Raw genomic sequence first — 20,019 nt, 5'->3', positions numbered from 1 at the left:
TGACACAACGCAGGATCAGCGCGCTACCGAGTTAGTCATTTCATTTCAGCCTAACCCTCGACTGTCCTCATTCCCGGCTTATTCAGAAGACTATCTGGCCACAACATACAAGTGCCAATAACACAGGACAGACTTTGGAAAGACTGCGTTTGATATGGCAGAAACAGCATAACAACAATTGGCACCTTTATTTTCAGTGTGGCTAATTCTCAGGATAACCAGTCACGAGACCGGTTACACAACAGTTTACACAGGGATTTAATAAACTGTCTATGTCTAAAGCATCTATCTCAGGAGTGGATGATTTTTAAGAGATACACTTTAGAGCTCAGAGTACCTAAAGGCATGATGCCGAAGTTATCAGGATTCTGTGGCCTATTCACTGAAGGCTAGCTCAAGCCCAGCAGGACCCCTAACAGCCACTTATTTTTAAGTCACGTAAAAGCAGAGACAAAAAGCTCTTGTACATCCTCAATTCATATTAAGCATCCTCTGAAGGATAACTCAGCCGAATGGGGTCTTCTGAATTGACTGGGACAGCTATGCTGTCCTTCTGAGAGCAAGACTAGCTCTTCATCTGCCCTGTTACAAAAGGCAACGTCACACAGAGCCTCTGTCATCACGCAGAGGGATCTCTCCTACATCAGAGGTGGCTCCAACACACGGCTCAGGCAAAATTCACTCCACTGAAATCAACCTAGAAGCCAAGCCATGCAGAGAGCACTTAATGCCAAAATCCCTACCGGTCTCAAGCAACCACCGAGGCACCAGTCCTAGCACCGCAAAGGGTAGCGTTCGCCTAGCCTGTCTCATCACTGCTAACTGGATGCCTGTTCAAGGCAGCAGAAGCATAGTGGGCTTGAAGATGTATTGCATTTTTGGGGAGTGATGTTTTTGCATGGCAATGCCAAAGCACACCTCTTCCTCACCCTCCCGCTCAGCCAGAGCTGGCCAAATAAACGTTACTCACTCCGGGAAGTTTTGTACTTGGAGCTAACATGGTAAATATTTTGCCCTTCAGAAAATATGCTGAAAAATTAGTTCTACACTGAGAAAGCACACATATAAACACACTTGCACACAGGGAAATTAGTATTTACCCAGTCACGGCACAGTGCAACTATAAACAGAGATCAGAAATCCTGTTATCAACATCTGCACATCTCAGTGAAAATACGCCAACAAAAGAAGTTACTCATTACGGGGGTACTGCCACCAGTTTCAACAGCTGTTTCTTAAATTTTTAAATGCATAACAGATTGGGCACTCTCAGTATAAATAATCCAAGAACCGAGTTCCTTACAGCCATTTGCAGTCTTGTCTGAAAAAATAAAATGGACTTTTGATTCTAGTTCTGCCGTATGATTCAGAGGCTGTTTCTATAATACAGCACACATAATGATCAGAGTTCTGGGACTAATTACAATCACGGAGAACCTGAAGAGTACCGGAAAAGAACACAGAAGTGGAACTGTAACAATATAAACAGCCACAATGTACTCGAAATTATGAACACAAATTGCTATGTTGTCATGAGACTGGTACTCAGAGCCAAGCAAAACTCAAAATTTTAAGCATCTCCTTTCAAGCAAGCTGCTATTGGCTTTTTTTTTTTTAAATAAAAAGTGATTCAGGTTGCCAAAAAGAGACACCAGCCTTATACAGAAAAGTTACCTGAAAGTATCCATATGCTGAGAAAGCTGCTTAGTAAAAGCCTATGACACTATGGAAGCAGTACAGGAATCGGCAGTCTCTGGAGTTGGAAAGAGAAAAAAGGGCGTGCTATATTTTGAGCATAGAGTACTCTCCACCCTCTTCTGTGTCTACCAGCTGCAGCATACACTGCATTTTATCCCAGAAGATAACATGAAGACAGCAAGTAATTTTTTTTTTAAGAAATAAAGACCAACTCCAAGTCATAAAATTGCATTCGGTTATAAAAAGCTACAGTTTAAAATAGTAACACTCAGAAAAATATTTCTACTACCCATTTATCTACATGCTGCTGGCATGAGGCAGGCGGAAGACAGGGGACAGCAAACCCAGAGATGCTGAATCTGAGCAGCACACTTCGTCTTTGTGTGCATTAAGTGCATTTACACATTTAGTCATGCATCCTCTTCTCTCAGTTTGGGGAAATTTGTTTCTGGAACGAACCGACTGCTGCTTTCTTCTCACACTGAAGCATCACAAGGCACTTTTTCCTGTGTTTGTATCAGAGTACTACATCTTTCCTCTTAAGAGAAAAAAGTAATCCGAATAAAAGATCTGCTAATTAACACACAAGAGCTTCAAGAACAGCGAGCAGACCAAAGCAGAGAGCAATCAGCACAGGACGGCAGCAAGGTCAGAAGGTCTCTCCTCCCTCAAGCCTCCCTTTTAAAGGCAGCAATCCTAACAAGCAGTTCACACCTAGCAAGTGATGTGACCAAGCGATTACGGTAATAACTGCACAGCTCAAGAAAATGCGGTTACAAACAGGGTTGTGAAAGATGACGCACCTTCCACCTATTCCAAGTATTTAAACAGTTTACTTACATTTCTCCCCAGAATTTCTTGTTTTGTAATGACAAAGAATACAGTTCAAGAGAAAACTGTTCTTATTTTTATTCTTAAGAAAACACTATGTATTTAGTGCAATTTTGTGCCTCTACCGTGACAGTGACTTAAATTCCAAGTCTGACTATGATTACAGGTTAAGCTCATGACTCCTCTTCCCATCTAGTTCAGAGTATTTACCAGTCAGCACAAATAGCATTGCCTTGCCCTTCGCAGGAGGAAATTATGTGGTTTCAACTGTTTCCACTTTCTTCATCAAAAGAATGAAAAAAAGAAGCTACTGCCTTCTCGCAGCTACTCTACGGGGCAGAAGAAAACACTGACGGCTGGCTGTAGCAGAGTGTGCTAGTCTACCCTACGCAGAGGTTTGAGATAGAAAGCCGTTTTAGCTAGCACAGACCTTTACTGAAGGAGAAGCTACGTTAAATTTATACAAAACAATTTTAATGAAATCTTAATGAAGCCACATTATACCTCTGACCTTTGTGGACAAAAAAGTTGATTTGCTTTCTAAGCTTCTTTCCCCCTAGATCCTTATACCTGTTAACAGCATATCAACTGTCAGAATTATATCTGGTAATACTGCACACAAATTTATCACATGCTACTCTTCACTCAGGCTGTCTGGACAGGTTATCAAAAAAAAATTAAATAGGATGACTTGAAGCATCTGGGAAAGAGCCCTGGGACAGTACTGCTTATGGACAAGATACTCCTGAACACGCTAGGAAGAACTACAGAAGGCACTTACATTCACAGGTCACATTTGCAAATAAGGCTTATAATTCAGGATTTTTCAATACTCATAAAAGAAAAAATATATGCATATATATATATATGTTATTGTATTTAAAAAGATGGCATGAAAGAGCTAGATTATAGAACCAAACTTTCCATGTGACTCCTTTCAGAGGACAAAAGAATTTTTACTATTTTTAATATAATTTCTCATTGAATATCACCAGTACGTGCGCTTGAATTCAGGTTGCAATGCCATTTTATCTGATTCTTGTCTGGTTTTACAGATAGTCAGTAGATATGGCAAACTAAAAAAAAAATAAAAATCAAGTACACAGGTCAACTCCTTTTAATCCCAAGCATCTCTATAATTTTAAATTAAGTCTTCAATGAATTATCTGGCAAATGTCCTGCAAGATGTACCAAAAGTACTTCCAGAAAGATACTGAGTTGATGAATCAAGTTTTAAGCTTGAGGAGATCCTGTGACCATCAAATATGAATTTCCACACACAGAGAGCAAAAATTTTTCAGCCAGAGACATTCCTGAGTTGTTACTTAACTAAGTTTGATATTTGCCTTTTTAAGCGCACCTGACAAACCTAGGAAAGTTTTCAGAAGTGAAAAACAGTTTCAATGGTGATTCTAGAAGATACTGCTTTCCTGCATACGAATTATCATGAAATAAAGTAACGTAACACAAACTTTATACACAAGAGCTAAAGTGCATGTTGAAGATGACTGCAGGCCATTCACAGGCCTTTTACGCCTGCCGAAACAGTAACCACAGCGCCATTTGACAGATAAATTCATAAACACAATTACTTTGCAATTTTTCCTATATGAAATTAATCCGTTCACATTCAACAGTTCTAACCAGAAATTTATCTCTGCTGTTTGCATTGCTTTATGCATATTTAGTTAAATTTCATGCAGTTGAACTTGCGGTTGAGTGGTTATCAGGACTGAATATTTTCCTTCACTAAAGCAGATAAGGGCTGTTTCATGAACAGATATGAAAGGGAAAAGCCGTATCAAAAGGACAAATTGCATCCTGGAGGCTTTTATTACATTCCCAGTACTGCTAACTGGAACATGAATCACACTGTAACATACATCCCATCACTTGATCAGAACAATTGGATTCTCAAACTTTAAGTCAAATAGATGGAAGAAAAAGAGTGCATTTAAACAGAAAAGACATTCCTGGTTATTCTATTTAAAAAGAACGTTCCCAGTTCTGAGCAAATTTCCAACTTTGGACCCTTAGTTCCAGGAAAAGGTTCACTGTATCAAGATTGGTAGAGTTTATTGATTTTTATGGCTCTCTAATCAAATCGTTCCTCGAGCACCTGCCCGAGATAGACGCACCCAATTTCCTAAGCTGCTAGAAGCACTTTTATGATACGGTATCTCACACTGACTATATAAGAAATTCAGCGATTGTTTGATATTGTGAAGCTGCCACAGCATTTGCTGATACTGCGTTTCCTAGCTGCAAATATGAACAGTGGATTTTTTTTTCCTAAATAGAACAGATTAGCACATTGAAACATATCCATGGTAAGTTATTTAAATTACACACTGGCAGTTAATTTCCCCCAACATATATCTTCAAAGCAGCTTAATTTCCCAAACTGGTGGAAAAGTACTTTGTTTTCCTTACAAACCCAATTCATATATTTTGATACGTCATTTTAACTAAGGTTATACTGTAAACTGATGCAATTAAATCTATATAAAATCTTGTGTAGGCATGCAAATTGATTTAGCCCAGCCTCACCCTGAGACAGCTTAAAGAAAACCCCACACACATAACCGAAACAAATCAACTTATTTGAAAAGTACTAGCAAAGTTTTGTCACTGAAAACTGTCTGAAAATCTTTTAAAACAAGCAACTTATTTCATGATTTAGAAGCCCTTCTTGATCAGCAGCTACCAGTTGAGGCAGTGAAAGTACAGACACTCAATATTGCAAAAGCAAAAAGTAAAAGAAGTGCCAGGTGATTGCGCACCTACACAAAAGCACCACATGTATGAGGAGCACAAAGTCAGAATCCACTGGTTTAGTACTAAAATAGCACCCAGGTAAGAGATACCTCGGTAACAACACCTACCCTCTCCTTAGCGCTTTCTATTGGTGTATCTCAACGTACTTAAGGCGAAGACAAGGTTATCAAATGACTATAAAGAGGGGCTGTGTCACAGCTGGAAATTATCCACTGATATCTTGATAGCCTACTGCACAACTGTTAGTTCTGTATTAGAAACTGATCTGATAAACTAAGTATTGCGTGCATACAAGTGCATGAGAAAGCCAGCTGTAGCTCCATGCCACCACGGTCCTGGGTCACATTCACCAGCAACAACCAAGCACTCCCTCCCACAAACACAGGAGAAGGGCATAGAAATGCGACACCAGCTTTTTGCACTAAAAGTACATTGCTATCCCAGCATGAGTATAATGGAGCCGTAACAAAGAAAGCCACATGTGTTTTTAATGGCAGTAAATAATTTCCAGACAATAGACATTTAATAGATTAAAAAAGAAAAATCACATGCCAACACTTCTACAGTCAGGATTAAAAACCTGGACATGCTACTTAAAAAAACCACAGTCCTCCAACTACTTAACTAAAGGGTGTTTCCTTCAGCTGACTGAAGTACATCTTTATCCTCCAAAGCCATCTACAAGGAAGAAGCACTGCAGAGTGGGAAAATTATATGCTAGCCATTTCTCTCCGAGCTAGGCAGTACTCACGCAGATGGTCATTGGCTATCAACCTCAACAGCCTGGATCCAATCCCTAATTAACCCCAGGTGCAGACACTAGATGAATCACAAACCTACCTGGAGAGCCCATCCCAGAACATCAATCCCTTCATCTCCTAAAAACAGACACCTAGCATTCCAGAGCTAGACTTGCAGGCCAAGGTTCAAACCTCAGCCCCCTGAGCCGTGTTGGTAATTTCGTCCATTTCTCTGCAACGCAAGGACATGTTACCTGCTCCAATCCACTCACAGCACATATACGGTTCATAAGGTTGTGAACTGAAGGGCCATACCCATGCCGCAGTGAAAGGTAACCTTCTGGTGCTGTGGACCAAACTAGGCAACCTTTTCCCTAGTCTCCTGTTTAATGCCAATGATATAAGTTACAATACTTCTTGTCTGCACAGCATTTCACAGCAGCTTTCTCATCCGTCAGACACGGGCCAAAGCCACTGTGCTATTCTTTCAGGGCATCAATTGTGTTTCCAGACACCAGGTTTACTCTATTTCCATATCAAGGCTAAATAACAAAGTTCAGGAAAAGACCCTAGAGAGGATTTCTTTACTGCTAACATAAACAGTCCCTTAAGCAGAACTGTAATGAATATATTCTCGTGCTATTTCTGGTAATCAATATATTATCATGCTATTACCAAACTCTTAAAATTCTTGTAGTAAGCAAAACGGTATTTCCTACAGTAACGTTTTCTCATGAATGCATGTACACTTACCCACATAATGCATATTAAGGGCCAAGTACTTGTACTGGAAGAGAGGGTTGTTGTGCAGGCTACTTCTTTGGATCTGCTGGAAGAATGAGCTGACATCCCATCTGTACAAGACATCCAACAGCATGATGCTTGGGACCCTTAGGGCCACATTTAATACTGCCTCCAACTTCTCCTTTGCAGCCATTCTCCTCCCCTTCTATGAATTGGCAGCAGACTGTAAAGAGCACAAGACAGAGGAGAGTAATCAGATCAATCTCACTGTACAAACAGCTATTAGGCTTTGTGATCATATGAATGGGGCTTCCTGTGCGGCCACAAATGACTGAATGCATCAAGTGAGTTAAAGTCAAACCCAGACAGGACAGCTTCTATTTTTGCTATATAAAGGTCAATTTGCTAGCAATTTTTCCACGGTGATACTGTAAAATGGGGAAGGGGGGGGCAGGTTAATGACATAAAAACGGTCAAAGGGTGTGTACTGAATAAACCTTAATTTGTATTTGCACTAAATTAACATGCAAGACTCCAGCCAAAAGACCCCAATGTACTGGGTACTACACAAACATGAACACAGTAAGCTTTAGAAAGCAAATACCTGATAAGCATTGGAAAGCAAACACCAACAAAATTCAGACACTGCCTCCACTTAGTTTAACGCTATTTCTATGCCTCTCAAATGAAATAACCACCAACTAAGAGAGTTCTTAAAACACTTTAGATTCACTTCCTCAATGCAAATTGAAATAATTTTCCAATATCTAAACTTTTACAAAGTCATTTACGGCACTCATTAGCCTCTACGAATTTATATACTTCTGGAATTTGAGGGCTGTGTGTTTTGAAGATTAGGACCAATAATGCAACTATTCTACTCATTTTAATGTAATTCATCGCAAGCAATCATACAAACAGAAGACCATATCCTCACTCCAGAGTACTAGAAGGTAATTTAATTTTGGAGCTTGCGATCAGAGAAGCTGGATGATGTAAGACAATGAAGGGTGCTCTTTTTTTTTTGTTTTTTAAACAGGAAAAAAAAATGCCAGTCCACAACAGGATCTCAAAAGAGATCTAGTCACCAACAGGACCATTTTAAAGAGCAAAAGGATCAGTTTTCACATCCTGCCAGAGCACTGCCTTCAGCTGAGACTGACAGTTGCTCCGAAGCGAAATGCGCTGTTTTCACCACGTGCCACCTGCCCACCCTAGGAACAGCCTTCACCCCCGGCTGTATTTGTGAGCCACCCGTTACATATACACTCTATTAGAGAAGTGCAGTTGAAGTATTGAAGGCCAAGGTGGGGATGATCCAGCAAGTTTTTATCCACAAGCAGCCACTCAAACAAGCAAAAACAATCGCCCGCAGCACCCTCAGTCCCCCAGTGAGGTCAGATTTAAGAAAAGGCTCCCAATCCCAATTATTAGGGGGACAATTGGAAAGAACTGCATCCTGACCAAAGAAACAGAAAAAGCTCCGCACTTGGCACTGCACTTTTTAAATAACGTTTTACAGGACTTGATTCATATTGTCCTTGGGCAAGTTTTAAAAGCTTTTGCACTTGTGAAAGTTTTATACTACCAAGCCAGTGCGGAAGTACAGCATGAAATGAAACCATGCTAATATACAGACACAAAAAAATCTTCCTTCTTGTATGGGGACACACGCACACACACACAATCCTCATGTGACATTTTATATGTGTTGCTGTGGCCAAGATGCTACCATAAACTGTTCATGTGCACACCTAAAGCCACACTGACACTTGTCAAGGTATGATGACATAAAATTAATTCAGCTGAAGAAGTTAAGACAGATCAAAACAGAGATTTGGCACAGCAAGCCACAGGTTCCAGGGCTGCTGCTTGTCATCGTCTAGCCCGCAGTCTCACTTTTCAAGTTACATAAACGCAGGCGCCTTTTACAGAGCTCTTGCAACAGCTCTACAAACCCAAAGACAGCACATCCTTCCCCTCCCAGCTACCTCGGGCATCCCACACACCACCAGCATTTCACAATGCTTCCCAAAATGAATTAAAAGGTCAGCCAGAAGACTACAAATATTTACAATGAACAACCAAAACCATTGCCCAAGCAGCTACTACAGAACACTAGCATTCAACATTTAGTGTGAATAAAAGATAAGAGTATGGTACGGCACAAAAGTTGGGAGCTACACAGATCGTATACAAAGCGTTTTGCCAGGCTGCATGCTGAAATACAAGCCTATGCTCAGCACACAGCTTAAATAATTTGTATCAAAACATTTTAAATGCCCTGGAATTTTCAAAAATCTTTGGTTCTGCCAAGTTCGCAGAATTTAATTAAAACTGAAATTAAGCTGCCTCCTGGTTTTTTGCTAGGTTACTTTTCCAAGTAGATCAGGGCTTAGGGTGGGCGGGAACCGACTTAACAGATTTTCACTCTGTCATAAAAACACCCAGGTAAAGTGACAACAAGCGCCTGATTTCAAATGACATTCTCGTAACTGTCAAACCTCCTCCAGTCATCAACAACAGCCAAACACATAGGACAAGAAGGGAATCTTCACTTGAGCTTTCACTTTCCTTAATTACTCCAAATGCAGAATTCCATGGACTTCTCCTAATACTGAAAGTTAATTGAGGTTCAGCACATCCAAATTAAGCTGAAAAATTTTGCCTCCCGAATTCAGACACGCATACCTGAGAATGTAAGAGAACTGAAAAGGGCAGCATTTGTATTACCTAAGAAAACAATCGAAGTTTCAAACCCTGTTAAAACAAAAGCGAAACAAACGCTGAAAACCACATTACGTCGCAATGGATAGGCTATGAGAAGCAACTACTGCAACTCTGCAGCATATTCTGTCACTGACTGCCAAAGCATCCAGTACTAATAAGGAACCCTTTAAAATTAACTCCACTAGAAATGCGGATGTGTTAAATAAAGCCTCAGTTGTAATTGCTGCCAAGTTCTAACAGAATGTAATACAGGCAAGCAACAAAGTCCATTGCTCTAAGCTCATTATATTGTAAAGAGCTCTCACAATCCATTATTTTGATTGGTATAAAAACAAACAAAAACCCGAAAAAAACACACCACAACATTAAACCTCTAAAACCTTTAGATAAGTGATGATGACAAGAGTTGCTGGATGCTCAGATGTTAGGAAAAAACAGGTCACTGTTTTACATAGCCAAAAAATGGACTTAAGAACAGGACCGGGAAGGCATTAGTCTGTGTTTCAAAAATGTTTTCCCGTGATTTCAAACATCTCCCTGTTCCAAACCAGGGTAAGAAAAAGAACAGTCTTCGGAAGAACTTCAGACTTCACATTCCAAGTGAGTGCAAGCACAGTTGTGCTATTGGACCAAAAGCACCTTTTTAAAATTTCCCATCATAACTGATTAACGTTCATGGAAATTTTTTTTGTTTGCTAACAACACAGTACTTTTCATAAATCCCTCCCTCACCTGACATAGCCATTTTGTCAAAAGCATATTTCTGGCTAGCTTTAAACAAAACAGTAGAATTAGCAAAACGCAATTTGAGAAAAAAAAAATATATCTGTCCCAGTTCATTCCATTAGTAGAACAGATTAGCAGCAAACTAAAAAAACACCCTCAAAGATAACACACATTTTCCCTTCAACAGAATTTTCTTTGAGGTTTTGTTATCACATAAAATTTTACCATTTTGACTGAAGCTGTGAATTATGCCACTTAAACCAGTGTAACTGTTGTTTATGCACCAACTTGGATATAAATCTATCACATCACAGGCAGAAAATACTCACTGGTAAAGCAGCACAAGAGGCCACACAAAATCTGCATCCATTTATCCAAGCAGGTGCAAAATTACATCAACAGAGTGGAGTTTCTACATTTAGAAAAGCATTAATTATAAAGTTACTTAACGGTTACAGAAATCTGCTGGAGTATCTGCAAATTTAAGAGTTACTCTAATACTACTGCCACCAAAAATCACCACAGAAAGATACAGTAATTCCAGCTGGGATCAGAACTTCAAAACCAGACTTGATCCTGCAACATTCAGCCTAACATTTGTGAACAAGATGCTCATTCTCCTACAGGATTACAACCTAAAAATACTTGGAAAGCTTGACTAGAAACCGAAAGAGACAATTTCAACTTCTGTTCTTCCCACCTATGAAATTCTAGTTACTTTAGATATACCCATTAACAAGCAGACTTTGCTCCTAGTCTAGTTTCCACTGTAGATTATTTTTCAGTGATGCATTCTGAAACTAAAAACATCACCAGGAAAAGCTTTTTTTCCCCCCTATAGGGTAAACTTTGCTAGCTACATCTTGAAGAGGGAAAAAAAGAAAGAAAAAAATAAACCCAAACCAGAATATACAACTCCTATCTGTAACTATAGAAAAGTTCAGTGTCACAGTTCAAGAACTAAAATTAGACCCATCACCTGGGTTGCATTCACGCAGTCCCCAGAACCCCTCCTTCCATAGGCCTGTCCTGTTCTTGGGAGCAAAAAGAAAGGAATTTGAAGTACAGAAGAAGCCCATTCTTCAGAGACTTAGATCTCTATATCATCAGTTTGGGAGGGAGAAAACAAAGAGAAGGGAAGGAACAGGATGAAAAGGTTTATCAGGTATGCACTTAGAAAAGAATTTCCCTGTGTGAGTCTGTAGGAAAAAAACCACTAGAACTCCAGAGAGTGAGTCACCGATCCATCAAAACAGCTCTTACCCATGCAGTCAGCAGCAAGGAAAGCAAAAGACGTCTTGCTCCCATACAATTTAAATTGGCTAACAAGGACAGCACTCAAAAATTTCTGCTGAGCAGGCCAGAAACAGCGAGCATACCAAGTGCACTAATAAAGCAGTGAAACATTGCAGACGTGTACGGCAACACTGTCATTAGGATCCGGTCAGCATTTCCAGTAATAGTCAGTTTTTGTAGTTCCCTAGAGTAGGTCAGTAATTTAAAGCAATAACCAGAGGCTATTTAGCCTTCAATTTAAAGGTTTAGAGTCGGTTGGCAAACAGACCACTCGATCTTGCTATGTAAGAAGTTAACACGAATAAACAAATCTTTTTCTCCTTTTTTTCCTATCCGGTCTAACAACATGGATTGCTATGGAGTTGCTGCGGTGGTGTGACTGGAGAACCATTACTTCTACCTAGAAAACAAATGAATTCCTAAATTCCTACACCCAAGACTCATTCAGTTGTGAACTGAGACACAGCTAAGCTTAAGCATTCCAAACAAATACATGACGTACTTCACGAAAAACAACTTTTACTGCAAAGCAAATTAGGTCAACCTTTTATCTGTTCATAGGGACATAAGTGAACATACATTCCCATTAAAGGCATATTAAAAATAGACAAAACCAACTAGAGTCAGTTAACTGTATAGAAAAAAAAAATCTACATTTCCAACTTTCATTAATTCTAGCAAGTTTTATACGAGGGAGGAGAAAATCAATTCAGGAAATGAGGATACATATCACAGAGCTGTGAAGTTAAAGTTTTCTTTAAAGATTTATTTCTGGAGTACTTGATACACTATGAGCAGTTCCAGTACACTCTCAATTATATAGCAAGTGTATTATTTATAGGCAGCCTGTAAAACATCCCGTGTCTTTTATTTTCCATAATGAGCGGGTAAGACCAGGGAACTGAACGCGGGAACTAACACATGTTAACAAAGGTTAACAAATCCACCAGGTATGCAGCAAAATCTTTCTGTGGATTCCTACAGGATCAGCGGTCTGCCTGCCCGTGATCAGTTCAAACCCAGTCACACTAGGAGGGGCTGCTTGTTTTTTCGACCACGGATTTGCTGAGTTCAGTTAGGCATCTGAAAGACAGGAATATATTTTTATTTTAATGAATTAGAACTAATAATATCTTTAAGTAAAATCTTCAGGGAAAAGAAATAATCTAGATTGAATCAACAAACTGAACTGCTCTGAGGTCCTTTTTGACTCTACGGTTTCTTGCCAGTCCAAGATTTGGTTTATTAACTAGTTATTCAGCATTTTTTTTTTGCCGTCACAGCCATGTTTGCAAGCCTACACCTACAGGCCTGCCTAACCACATTTGTATCAGCACATTCTGAGAAAATCTGGGCAGCAATCCCAAAGCGCCTCTGCAGAGGACAGAATACCCAGAGGACCTGCACACAGAGCATTAATGACAGCCCAAGATGATGCAGTCTGTGACAACCCACCTCAGAGAGCTGGATCACAGGAAGAGCAGCCACGCAAGTAAAGCTGGCGTACCCCATTGATATCACAAAAAAAAAAAATATGCAACCCAAATGTGTTACCAGGATGAAGATGCATGACAGGATGAAATATATTTCATCCTCCACAGTTGCTCATTTAGTTTTTAGCCATTTCAGATATAGACACAGCCTATGTTTAGAGCCTGCAGTGCCAAGAACTAGCTACCTGACTGGTGAGAAGTTAAAATACAAAATAAGACTTTCAAGATCTCTCTAGGTCAATACTGATAAAGTTCCTATTGCTGCTGCTGCCTTAGCTATTTGAGTCCTGTAAATAAAGAGCACCAGTTTCCAGGCCTGTCAAAATAGGCAGCTTAGCTTCCTGCAGTACCAGATTCATGCAACAGAAAGATCAAATGGTGAGAACACTTCGAAAAGTCCCTTCTAAAACATGTTCAAACTCAAGACGTGCAACCAAAAAATTTTTCCAGAAAAACTCCATGAGGTGGATTCACTTCTGAATGTTCCTTTCAAGTATGCAACTAATTACAAAGCAGCAGGGCTTCTCTAAAATGAAAGGAAATGTTATAAAAGTAAGGGGAGGGAAACTGGTGCACGGATGTCTGAATCGTATCGAAGGCACTAGACACAAACATGCACTTAAGAAGCAAAACTACAGTGAACTGTCCACTTTATAACCACGTCAAACATTGCCAGGTGTATTTGGAGCTAAAAATGGACTGAGAGTAAATCACCACACAAATATAAAGAGTTCCAGAGGACTGGAGGAGAAGCTATCCGCACGTCTGTGCGAAGAGGAGGAAGCCAACTCAAGTTTAGCAAACAGCATAGAGAATGTTTTTGAGAGCGCAACATGAAACACTAAGCAGGCTTATACAGTTTTCCACAACACACCCATTCCTTCACATCTTATTAGCATGATGTGCCTTTCTGCAGCTGCACCATGGACTCCAGCTGCTGAACCGGAGGGAGATACTGATCTCCTCCATCATCTCCAAAAGGAAGGAATTCCCCGGTATTTCTTCCAAACACACGTGGTTCAGTTCGTATCTCCATCAGAATTAGGTGGCTTTCACATCAGTAGTTCCCCCTAAGACTGATATAAACATGGTGAATCCTGTGCTTTGGACAAGCAGCAACTTTACATTGCTCTCTAAGATTTCTGACAATCCTTCCACATAATGGTGGTCACAAAGACAACTGTTTCCTAACGCTAATGAGTTTAGGAATTAATAAAATTAAACCCTTTCATGACATTATGGCTCAAAAAACAGCACCTGATTACCATAGTTATTAGAACTAGAAACAAAAAGATACAGTTTCTCACACACAAGCAGCTCGTTATTTAAGATAACTGGCAAAAATAAGCCAAGGTTGCAGGTAAACCAAAGTTACAGGGTGCAATAGCTTAACAGTTCTCACCTTAAAACATATATTTTTCAATGTTTAAATCTATCTTCGCTAACCTACAAACAAAAGCAATCAAAGAGAGTAATTAAAAATTATTTCCTTCTTCCCCTCCCAGGTTTGATCTCTGGGGGTGCATTACACACACACAAAAAAAAATAAGTATCCAAGTCCCAAGTCCACAAAACAAGTTAACAGAAACTCTTGTACTAAAAATTGCAGAAGAAACAACTGCAGCAACACCTACAGACTTAAAAAAAAAAAAAAAAAGTATTTTGAATGAGATCACAAGTGGCTAATATTTGAGTCAAACATGTTACAGAAATCTCCCTTTTCACTGGTAAACAAAAGACTTTTTTTCACCTATAACGTCTACTATTCTCCCTTGTGCATTACGTGCATTAAACAAAAAAAACGCACCTTTTTTTTTTCCACTTTATTCCCCCAATCACATTATTTTTGCACCAGTCCCCACACACCCCCCAAAAAGACAGCGCAACCGAAAGATAAGAACCCCTCTAAGAGCGACCATCTGTCAGGGGGGTGCTTAGTACACAGAACCACTCTCCATCGCGGAAAAAAAATGAAAATTCTCACCACAAACCTTATTTTAAAAGGCTACAGAAGGTCTCAAAAAACTGCCTAACATGACATAAGTGGGAAAGAGAGAAAAAGCCCTGTTCCTCCCGCTACGGAGAGACTGCTCCTTACATAAGCGTTACCATATGCTCCAGGGCCCGGCTCCAGGAGGGAATAACCGGGCCGCCCCCCTCCCCGCCCGGGTGCGGGCACAGGACGCGGCTCCGTGCCTCACCCGTGAGGGCGAGGCCTCTGCCCCCCAGAGAGAGCCTTGGTGGGCTCGCAGCCGGCTGCGGAAAGCAGAAGGTAAAGCCGGACCCCCGAGAGGGAGGGGAGCCCCGCAACCCCCACAGCGGAGCCCCGCAACCCCCACAGCGGAGCCAGCACCTCGCTCACGACTGCAGCGCCCAGCAACTCATCCGCTGGGCCTCAGCCAAGCTCCACAGCCGGCCCGAGCACACGTAAACTCTACGATATCTCCCCCACCTCGCCTTTCGTCCACCTCCACGCACACTCTCCCCGACCGGCGACCGGCTTCCCGCCCGCCAGGCCACACTCCGGCGTTCCCGCCCGGCGCCGCAGCAAGCCCCCCGCGTTCCCCGCCGCCTCTGAACTCCAGTAACCCCCGGCAAAGCTCGCTGCAAGCCAGGGCGGGCGGAGGGAGGGGAGAGAGGGGGAGGAGGAGGAAGAGGAGGAGGGGGACGCTGCGCACAGGGAAGCTCGGGGAAGCCCCGCCACGCAAAGGCGCGCACACGCGAGGGGCGGGCGGGGGGCGCCTCGGCCACCGCGACGGCCCGGAGGAGCGGGAGCGCGTCCGAGGCGGCGGGTGGGGAATCACCTGGGCCGGCGGGATCCTCGCCGCCGCCTCCTCCTCCTCCTCCTTCTCCTTCTCTCGCTTCGGCTCCGCGCCTCACAGCGACGATGGCGGCGGCTCGGTGCCCGGCGGCGGCTCGGTGCCCAGCGGCGGCGGCAGAGCGGCTCTTCGAGGCAGCATGGCCGCGCCGCGCCGCCTCAGGGCGCCGGCAGCCTCCGGCCCGGCGGACGGGTGGCCATGGCCCCGCTGCCTGCGCGCCGCCCCGCTCCGCGCATGCGCCCGCCCCGCCCCGCGCCACCGCTCCAGCGCCTCTCCGCCCCCGCGCGCTGCCGGCCGCTGCGGACGTGACCGGCGGGAAGCGCGCGGGACGCGCTTTTTGAGGGGAAAAGCGAGAGTTTCGGGTGAAAAACACCGCGTTGGGCGTAGGAATTTGTCTGGGGAGGCTGCGCGGCGCGGAGAGGGCTGCCAGCCGGCCAGCGGGGCTCTGTCCTTACCGCCGGGGCTGCTCGGCGCCAGCCGCCCTCTCGCCACGCTGCTCCCCTTTTCCCTCCGCCGCCAAGGCCGAGGTTTGGGGTTAAATTCCGATGGGAGAGCGGGGGTTTTAGTCTTGGTTTGGTTTTGGGTCCTCCCGGGATGTGGAGGACTCGTCGGGGGAGCTGCAAGCCTGAGAGATGACTCACAAGAGCCAGGCAGCAAAATCTGAGGTAGCGTCTGGGCAGATGTTTGAAAAGGCAGCTCAGCTATTTTAATAATACTCTGTACTGGCCTTGTGGAACACAAAATGCTGTATTAATTTAAAATATTAAAGTCGACTCAGGTTTTTCCAGTGGAGTGCTGCAGAATCTGTAGTCACCTTTGTCGTGAGATCAACCAGAGAAATACCAGGCTTTTTTTTGTTCTTCGGCGTTACCATTTTTCACCTGGAGACTTGTGCTGGGGCAGCTCCTCACAGCACAGCCCCTGTGCGGGAGCTCCGGCTCCGCAGCCTGTGCTCACAGCCCTTGCGTGAAAAGTCTCACTAATATTTACTCATTCTGTAAAGGCTGCGTGGCCAGGCCCTAGCATGCACTCTTAAGTGCTGAGGAAACAAATGTAACCCAAGAGAAGTAATGTTTTTTTACCTTAGTGTTTGAAAAATTACAAAGCCACGTTGTCTGGGACGTGAAAAAACTTTGCTGCAGAGAGGAATGAGGGAAAACACTGAACTGGAAAATCCTGTAGTTCGCAAGGGTTGGGCTAGCCAACTTAGTAATTGCTTTTTTCCTTCCATCTCTAATGAGGACTGGAGCATTCATAGACGTAGATATTAACAATGCAGAGCCTCAACACAACATCTTTATGAAGTAGAGATATTAAAATAAGGAGTTTGGGTGTCTGTCCACATTCTGCTTTGCAAAAGTAACCTTGTCTGAGTACCCAAAGGTTTTCAAAACACGAGAAGAAAAAGGTAGCTTGAACATTCCTGCATTAACTTTTATCAGAACTGTGGTAGGGCTCTGCCCTGCTGTATGCTTGGGTGGTTGTATTTGGTGTGCAGACTGAAGCCGTCTTCTCCCAAACTCTGGTCAGCCCAGAACGCAGCGGAAAGGAGACCAAACGGCACAACCGGCGGAGTTTTCCACGTGGAAGCCTCTCCTCAGGCACCACAGAGGAGCTCAGCTTACTGATTTTTCACAAGCTTCAGATTTTAATGTTATTTAAAAAATAACAGGCTTTTTTATTGTACAGCTTTTAGTTTAAAGCTATCAGTTCATGCAAGGATTCCTAAACTTGGTAATTCTTCTCTTTAGAAAGAACAAATAAGCGTGCCCGGCCAAACTAAGGACATGCATATACATGTGATTATTACTCATAAGCACTCTGCTCCGGTCAGGCTTACGAGGTTTACAGAGACCCTTCTGATCCAGAGTTTCCTCTTTTGTCACTTAACAGGTCCCTGCATGACAAATGCTTGCAGCTTTTGTGCATCTTTTTATTAATCACGCCACTGTCATGGAATTCTTTTGTTGTATCTGGGCTAAACGCTGCTCCAAACCCTGAACGCCTGCAGAGAACATGGGAAACCAGCGGCTTCACCAGTCTCCAGCCACCCCATTGTGCTGCCTGGCTCAGCCTACTCACTGCTGCGTCAGCGCTCACTAATATTTGCCAGTACCCCACTTCTTATCACAAAGAGTATGTGCCAGCTGTCATATAAGGCATAAGAATTTCAGCTTCATTTCTAGGGCCTGCTTGTCTTCTCATGCCGTACATGGGAAAAAAAAATCATGAGTCACTTCTTCTCTGTTCTTTGTGGGCTTGGTTCAATGCTGACTGATGTCAGGGGCGATGGCGCAGGATCTGTAAGTCCTACCGCCTGTCTTCAGTGCTGCTTCTGAGAAAAAAGACGGCAAGCAGCAGAGAAAGGCAACTATATATTCACAACTGTAGGCAGTGACAGGTATTTATAGGAGATGGAGTGGAAATCTCTCTTATTATTTTAGGAGGAATTCTGTCATGAAAGTATTGTAGTAAATCGCCAAAGTTCTCGCTTCAGTTTGCAAGCAAACAATAGGAACTGAACCCCACCTTTATTTTATTCCATCATCTCTCAGCATTTAATTCTGAAAATGTGTTATTTCACGAAAGCACAGGTTTTCTAATGGGCAGATCAGGTTATGTGGCGTTACCACGGTCTTGTCAGGCATGTCTTTTTTGAAGCACCTCAACTTTCTGCTTCATTTCTCTGGAATTTTAAAAGCCTTTCCTGCATTTTACACTGGGTGGCAAAGAATTCTGAATTCAATGATTGTTTATCTCTCATTGTAAACAGAGGCGTTTGGATTGCAAACTTTCAGTGATCAGCAACTGACTGACGCTATGGTGACATCTCATTAAAACTCTCAAAAGGCCTTCTCAGAGTTCAGATAATGTGGAAGCTTGATTTGTCCAGGCGGATGGACAAATGCCAGCACCCCAAACTGCTTACAAAGAAAATCCTTCATAAGAATTCTCAAGAGCAGCAAAATATGCTGACATGGAAGGACATTGCATGCCTAAGGTGGACAATAACATGGGCGGTTTTATTTGAAGCTTTTTACATTGTTTCAAAAAATATTCATACATCCATATTTAAAATCAAAGTAATATCTTAACAAGTAGGTTATATTGCACAAAGTCAGACAAAAGTTAAATAATGCAAAAATTAAGATCGCCTATCGCAAAACCTCATTTGGTGCCTCGTGTACGCCTTATAATACTGCTGGCAGCCAGCCCCCAAAGCCTTTGTGTTCTCTTCTTGCTATTTTATCCCATTCACTAAATGAAGGAACAAATAAACTTTAGTTCCTGCAGAAACACATACCCAGACACAGGAATTGGGCGCATTACTGGGTCCCACAATAGCAACAGAGCCAGCGCATCTCTTCCTCTGATTTACCTCCTCTCACTCCGTAGCCCCACCTCAGAAATTCCCCTGCTTTTCCCTTTCTGTGACCCAATTTCCTAAGTTTCTCCCCATCACTTAGCTTCTCATCGATCCTCATTTTTCCTCTCATTCTCACTGCTTTTCAGAGCCCTTTCTAGCAATTCAGCTAGTTCCAGTTTCTCAGTTTCATATTTATTTTCACTCTCTTCAGGAAACCACTTCTGCAGTATCTCTGATAATTACATATCTCATATGATTACATATATTTTTACCACTTTTGTAATACTGGAGAGCGCTGACTCCAAACAAACGCACAGCTGCTGTGATTTACAACTTACCTAAAGGAAAGCCATACTGCGCTCTGTGTTGAGAAGCTAGAGAGCTGGGTGGTGATGTAAGGAAAGTGATGAATCAGGTTTTGTTCAGCGGACAAAAGCATCACAGTTCTCTCCCGAGATCCCTTGCCAGTGGGGCATAATCTGGAATACAAAGAATCGAAGTAAATAAAATAAAAATAATTGGGCTGAATAGGGGCAGAAGAATAACAGTTGCATTCAGGAAGTGGAAGAATCATATGGTATACTGGTACAAGCCTCTATAGCATCTCACAGTGCCAACATTAATTAATTAATCTTGAAAAAACTCCTGTAAGGAAACTCTATAAATATTATTCTAACCTCCACTTTACTGATAAGGAAGCTGAGACAGAGACTTACTGTAGTAGTGAGAACTTGGAAGTGTGTTTCATTTCAAACTTGAGACATTTCCATGTCTCCAGCTGAGCTGCCAGCTCCTAA

The 20,019-nt window shown here is 42.4% G+C and overlaps 1 protein-coding gene and 1 pseudogene across 2 annotated transcripts in view; both read right to left on the bottom strand.

The window, feature by feature from the left end:
• Window positions 1-15,982, bottom strand: part of RNF145 (ring finger protein 145) — a 47,455-nt gene extending 31,473 nt beyond the window's left edge. The window contains exons 1-2 of the mRNA XM_087754161.1: window positions 15,841-15,982; window positions 6,801-7,014 (exon numbers count right to left, since the gene is read on the bottom strand). Coding sequence (XP_087610287.1) covers window positions 6,801-6,984 — 184 coding nt within the window. The 5' untranslated portion in view covers window positions 6,985-7,014; window positions 15,841-15,982. The remainder of the gene's footprint in view (window positions 1-6,800; window positions 7,015-15,840) is intronic.
• Window positions 11,854-20,019, bottom strand: part of LOC148056137 (uncharacterized) — a 12,138-nt pseudogene continuing 3,972 nt past the window's right edge. The window contains exons 3-4 of the transcript XR_015703980.1: window positions 19,561-19,701; window positions 11,854-12,626 (exon numbers count right to left, since the gene is read on the bottom strand). The product of XR_015703980.1 is annotated as an uncharacterized LOC148056137 (transcript). The remainder of the gene's footprint in view (window positions 12,627-19,560; window positions 19,702-20,019) is intronic.

This window comes from Nipponia nippon, unplaced genomic scaffold (genome assembly GCF_047370975.1).
Source record: "Nipponia nippon isolate SJK-2023a ecotype South Korea unplaced genomic scaffold, ASM4737097v1 scaffold_17, whole genome shotgun sequence".
In the NCBI taxonomy this organism is placed as follows: Eukaryota; Metazoa; Chordata; class Aves; order Pelecaniformes; family Threskiornithidae; genus Nipponia; species Nipponia nippon.
Note: the sequence above shows the minus strand (reverse complement) of the source record. Positions and strands in the feature narration are given on the sequence as shown.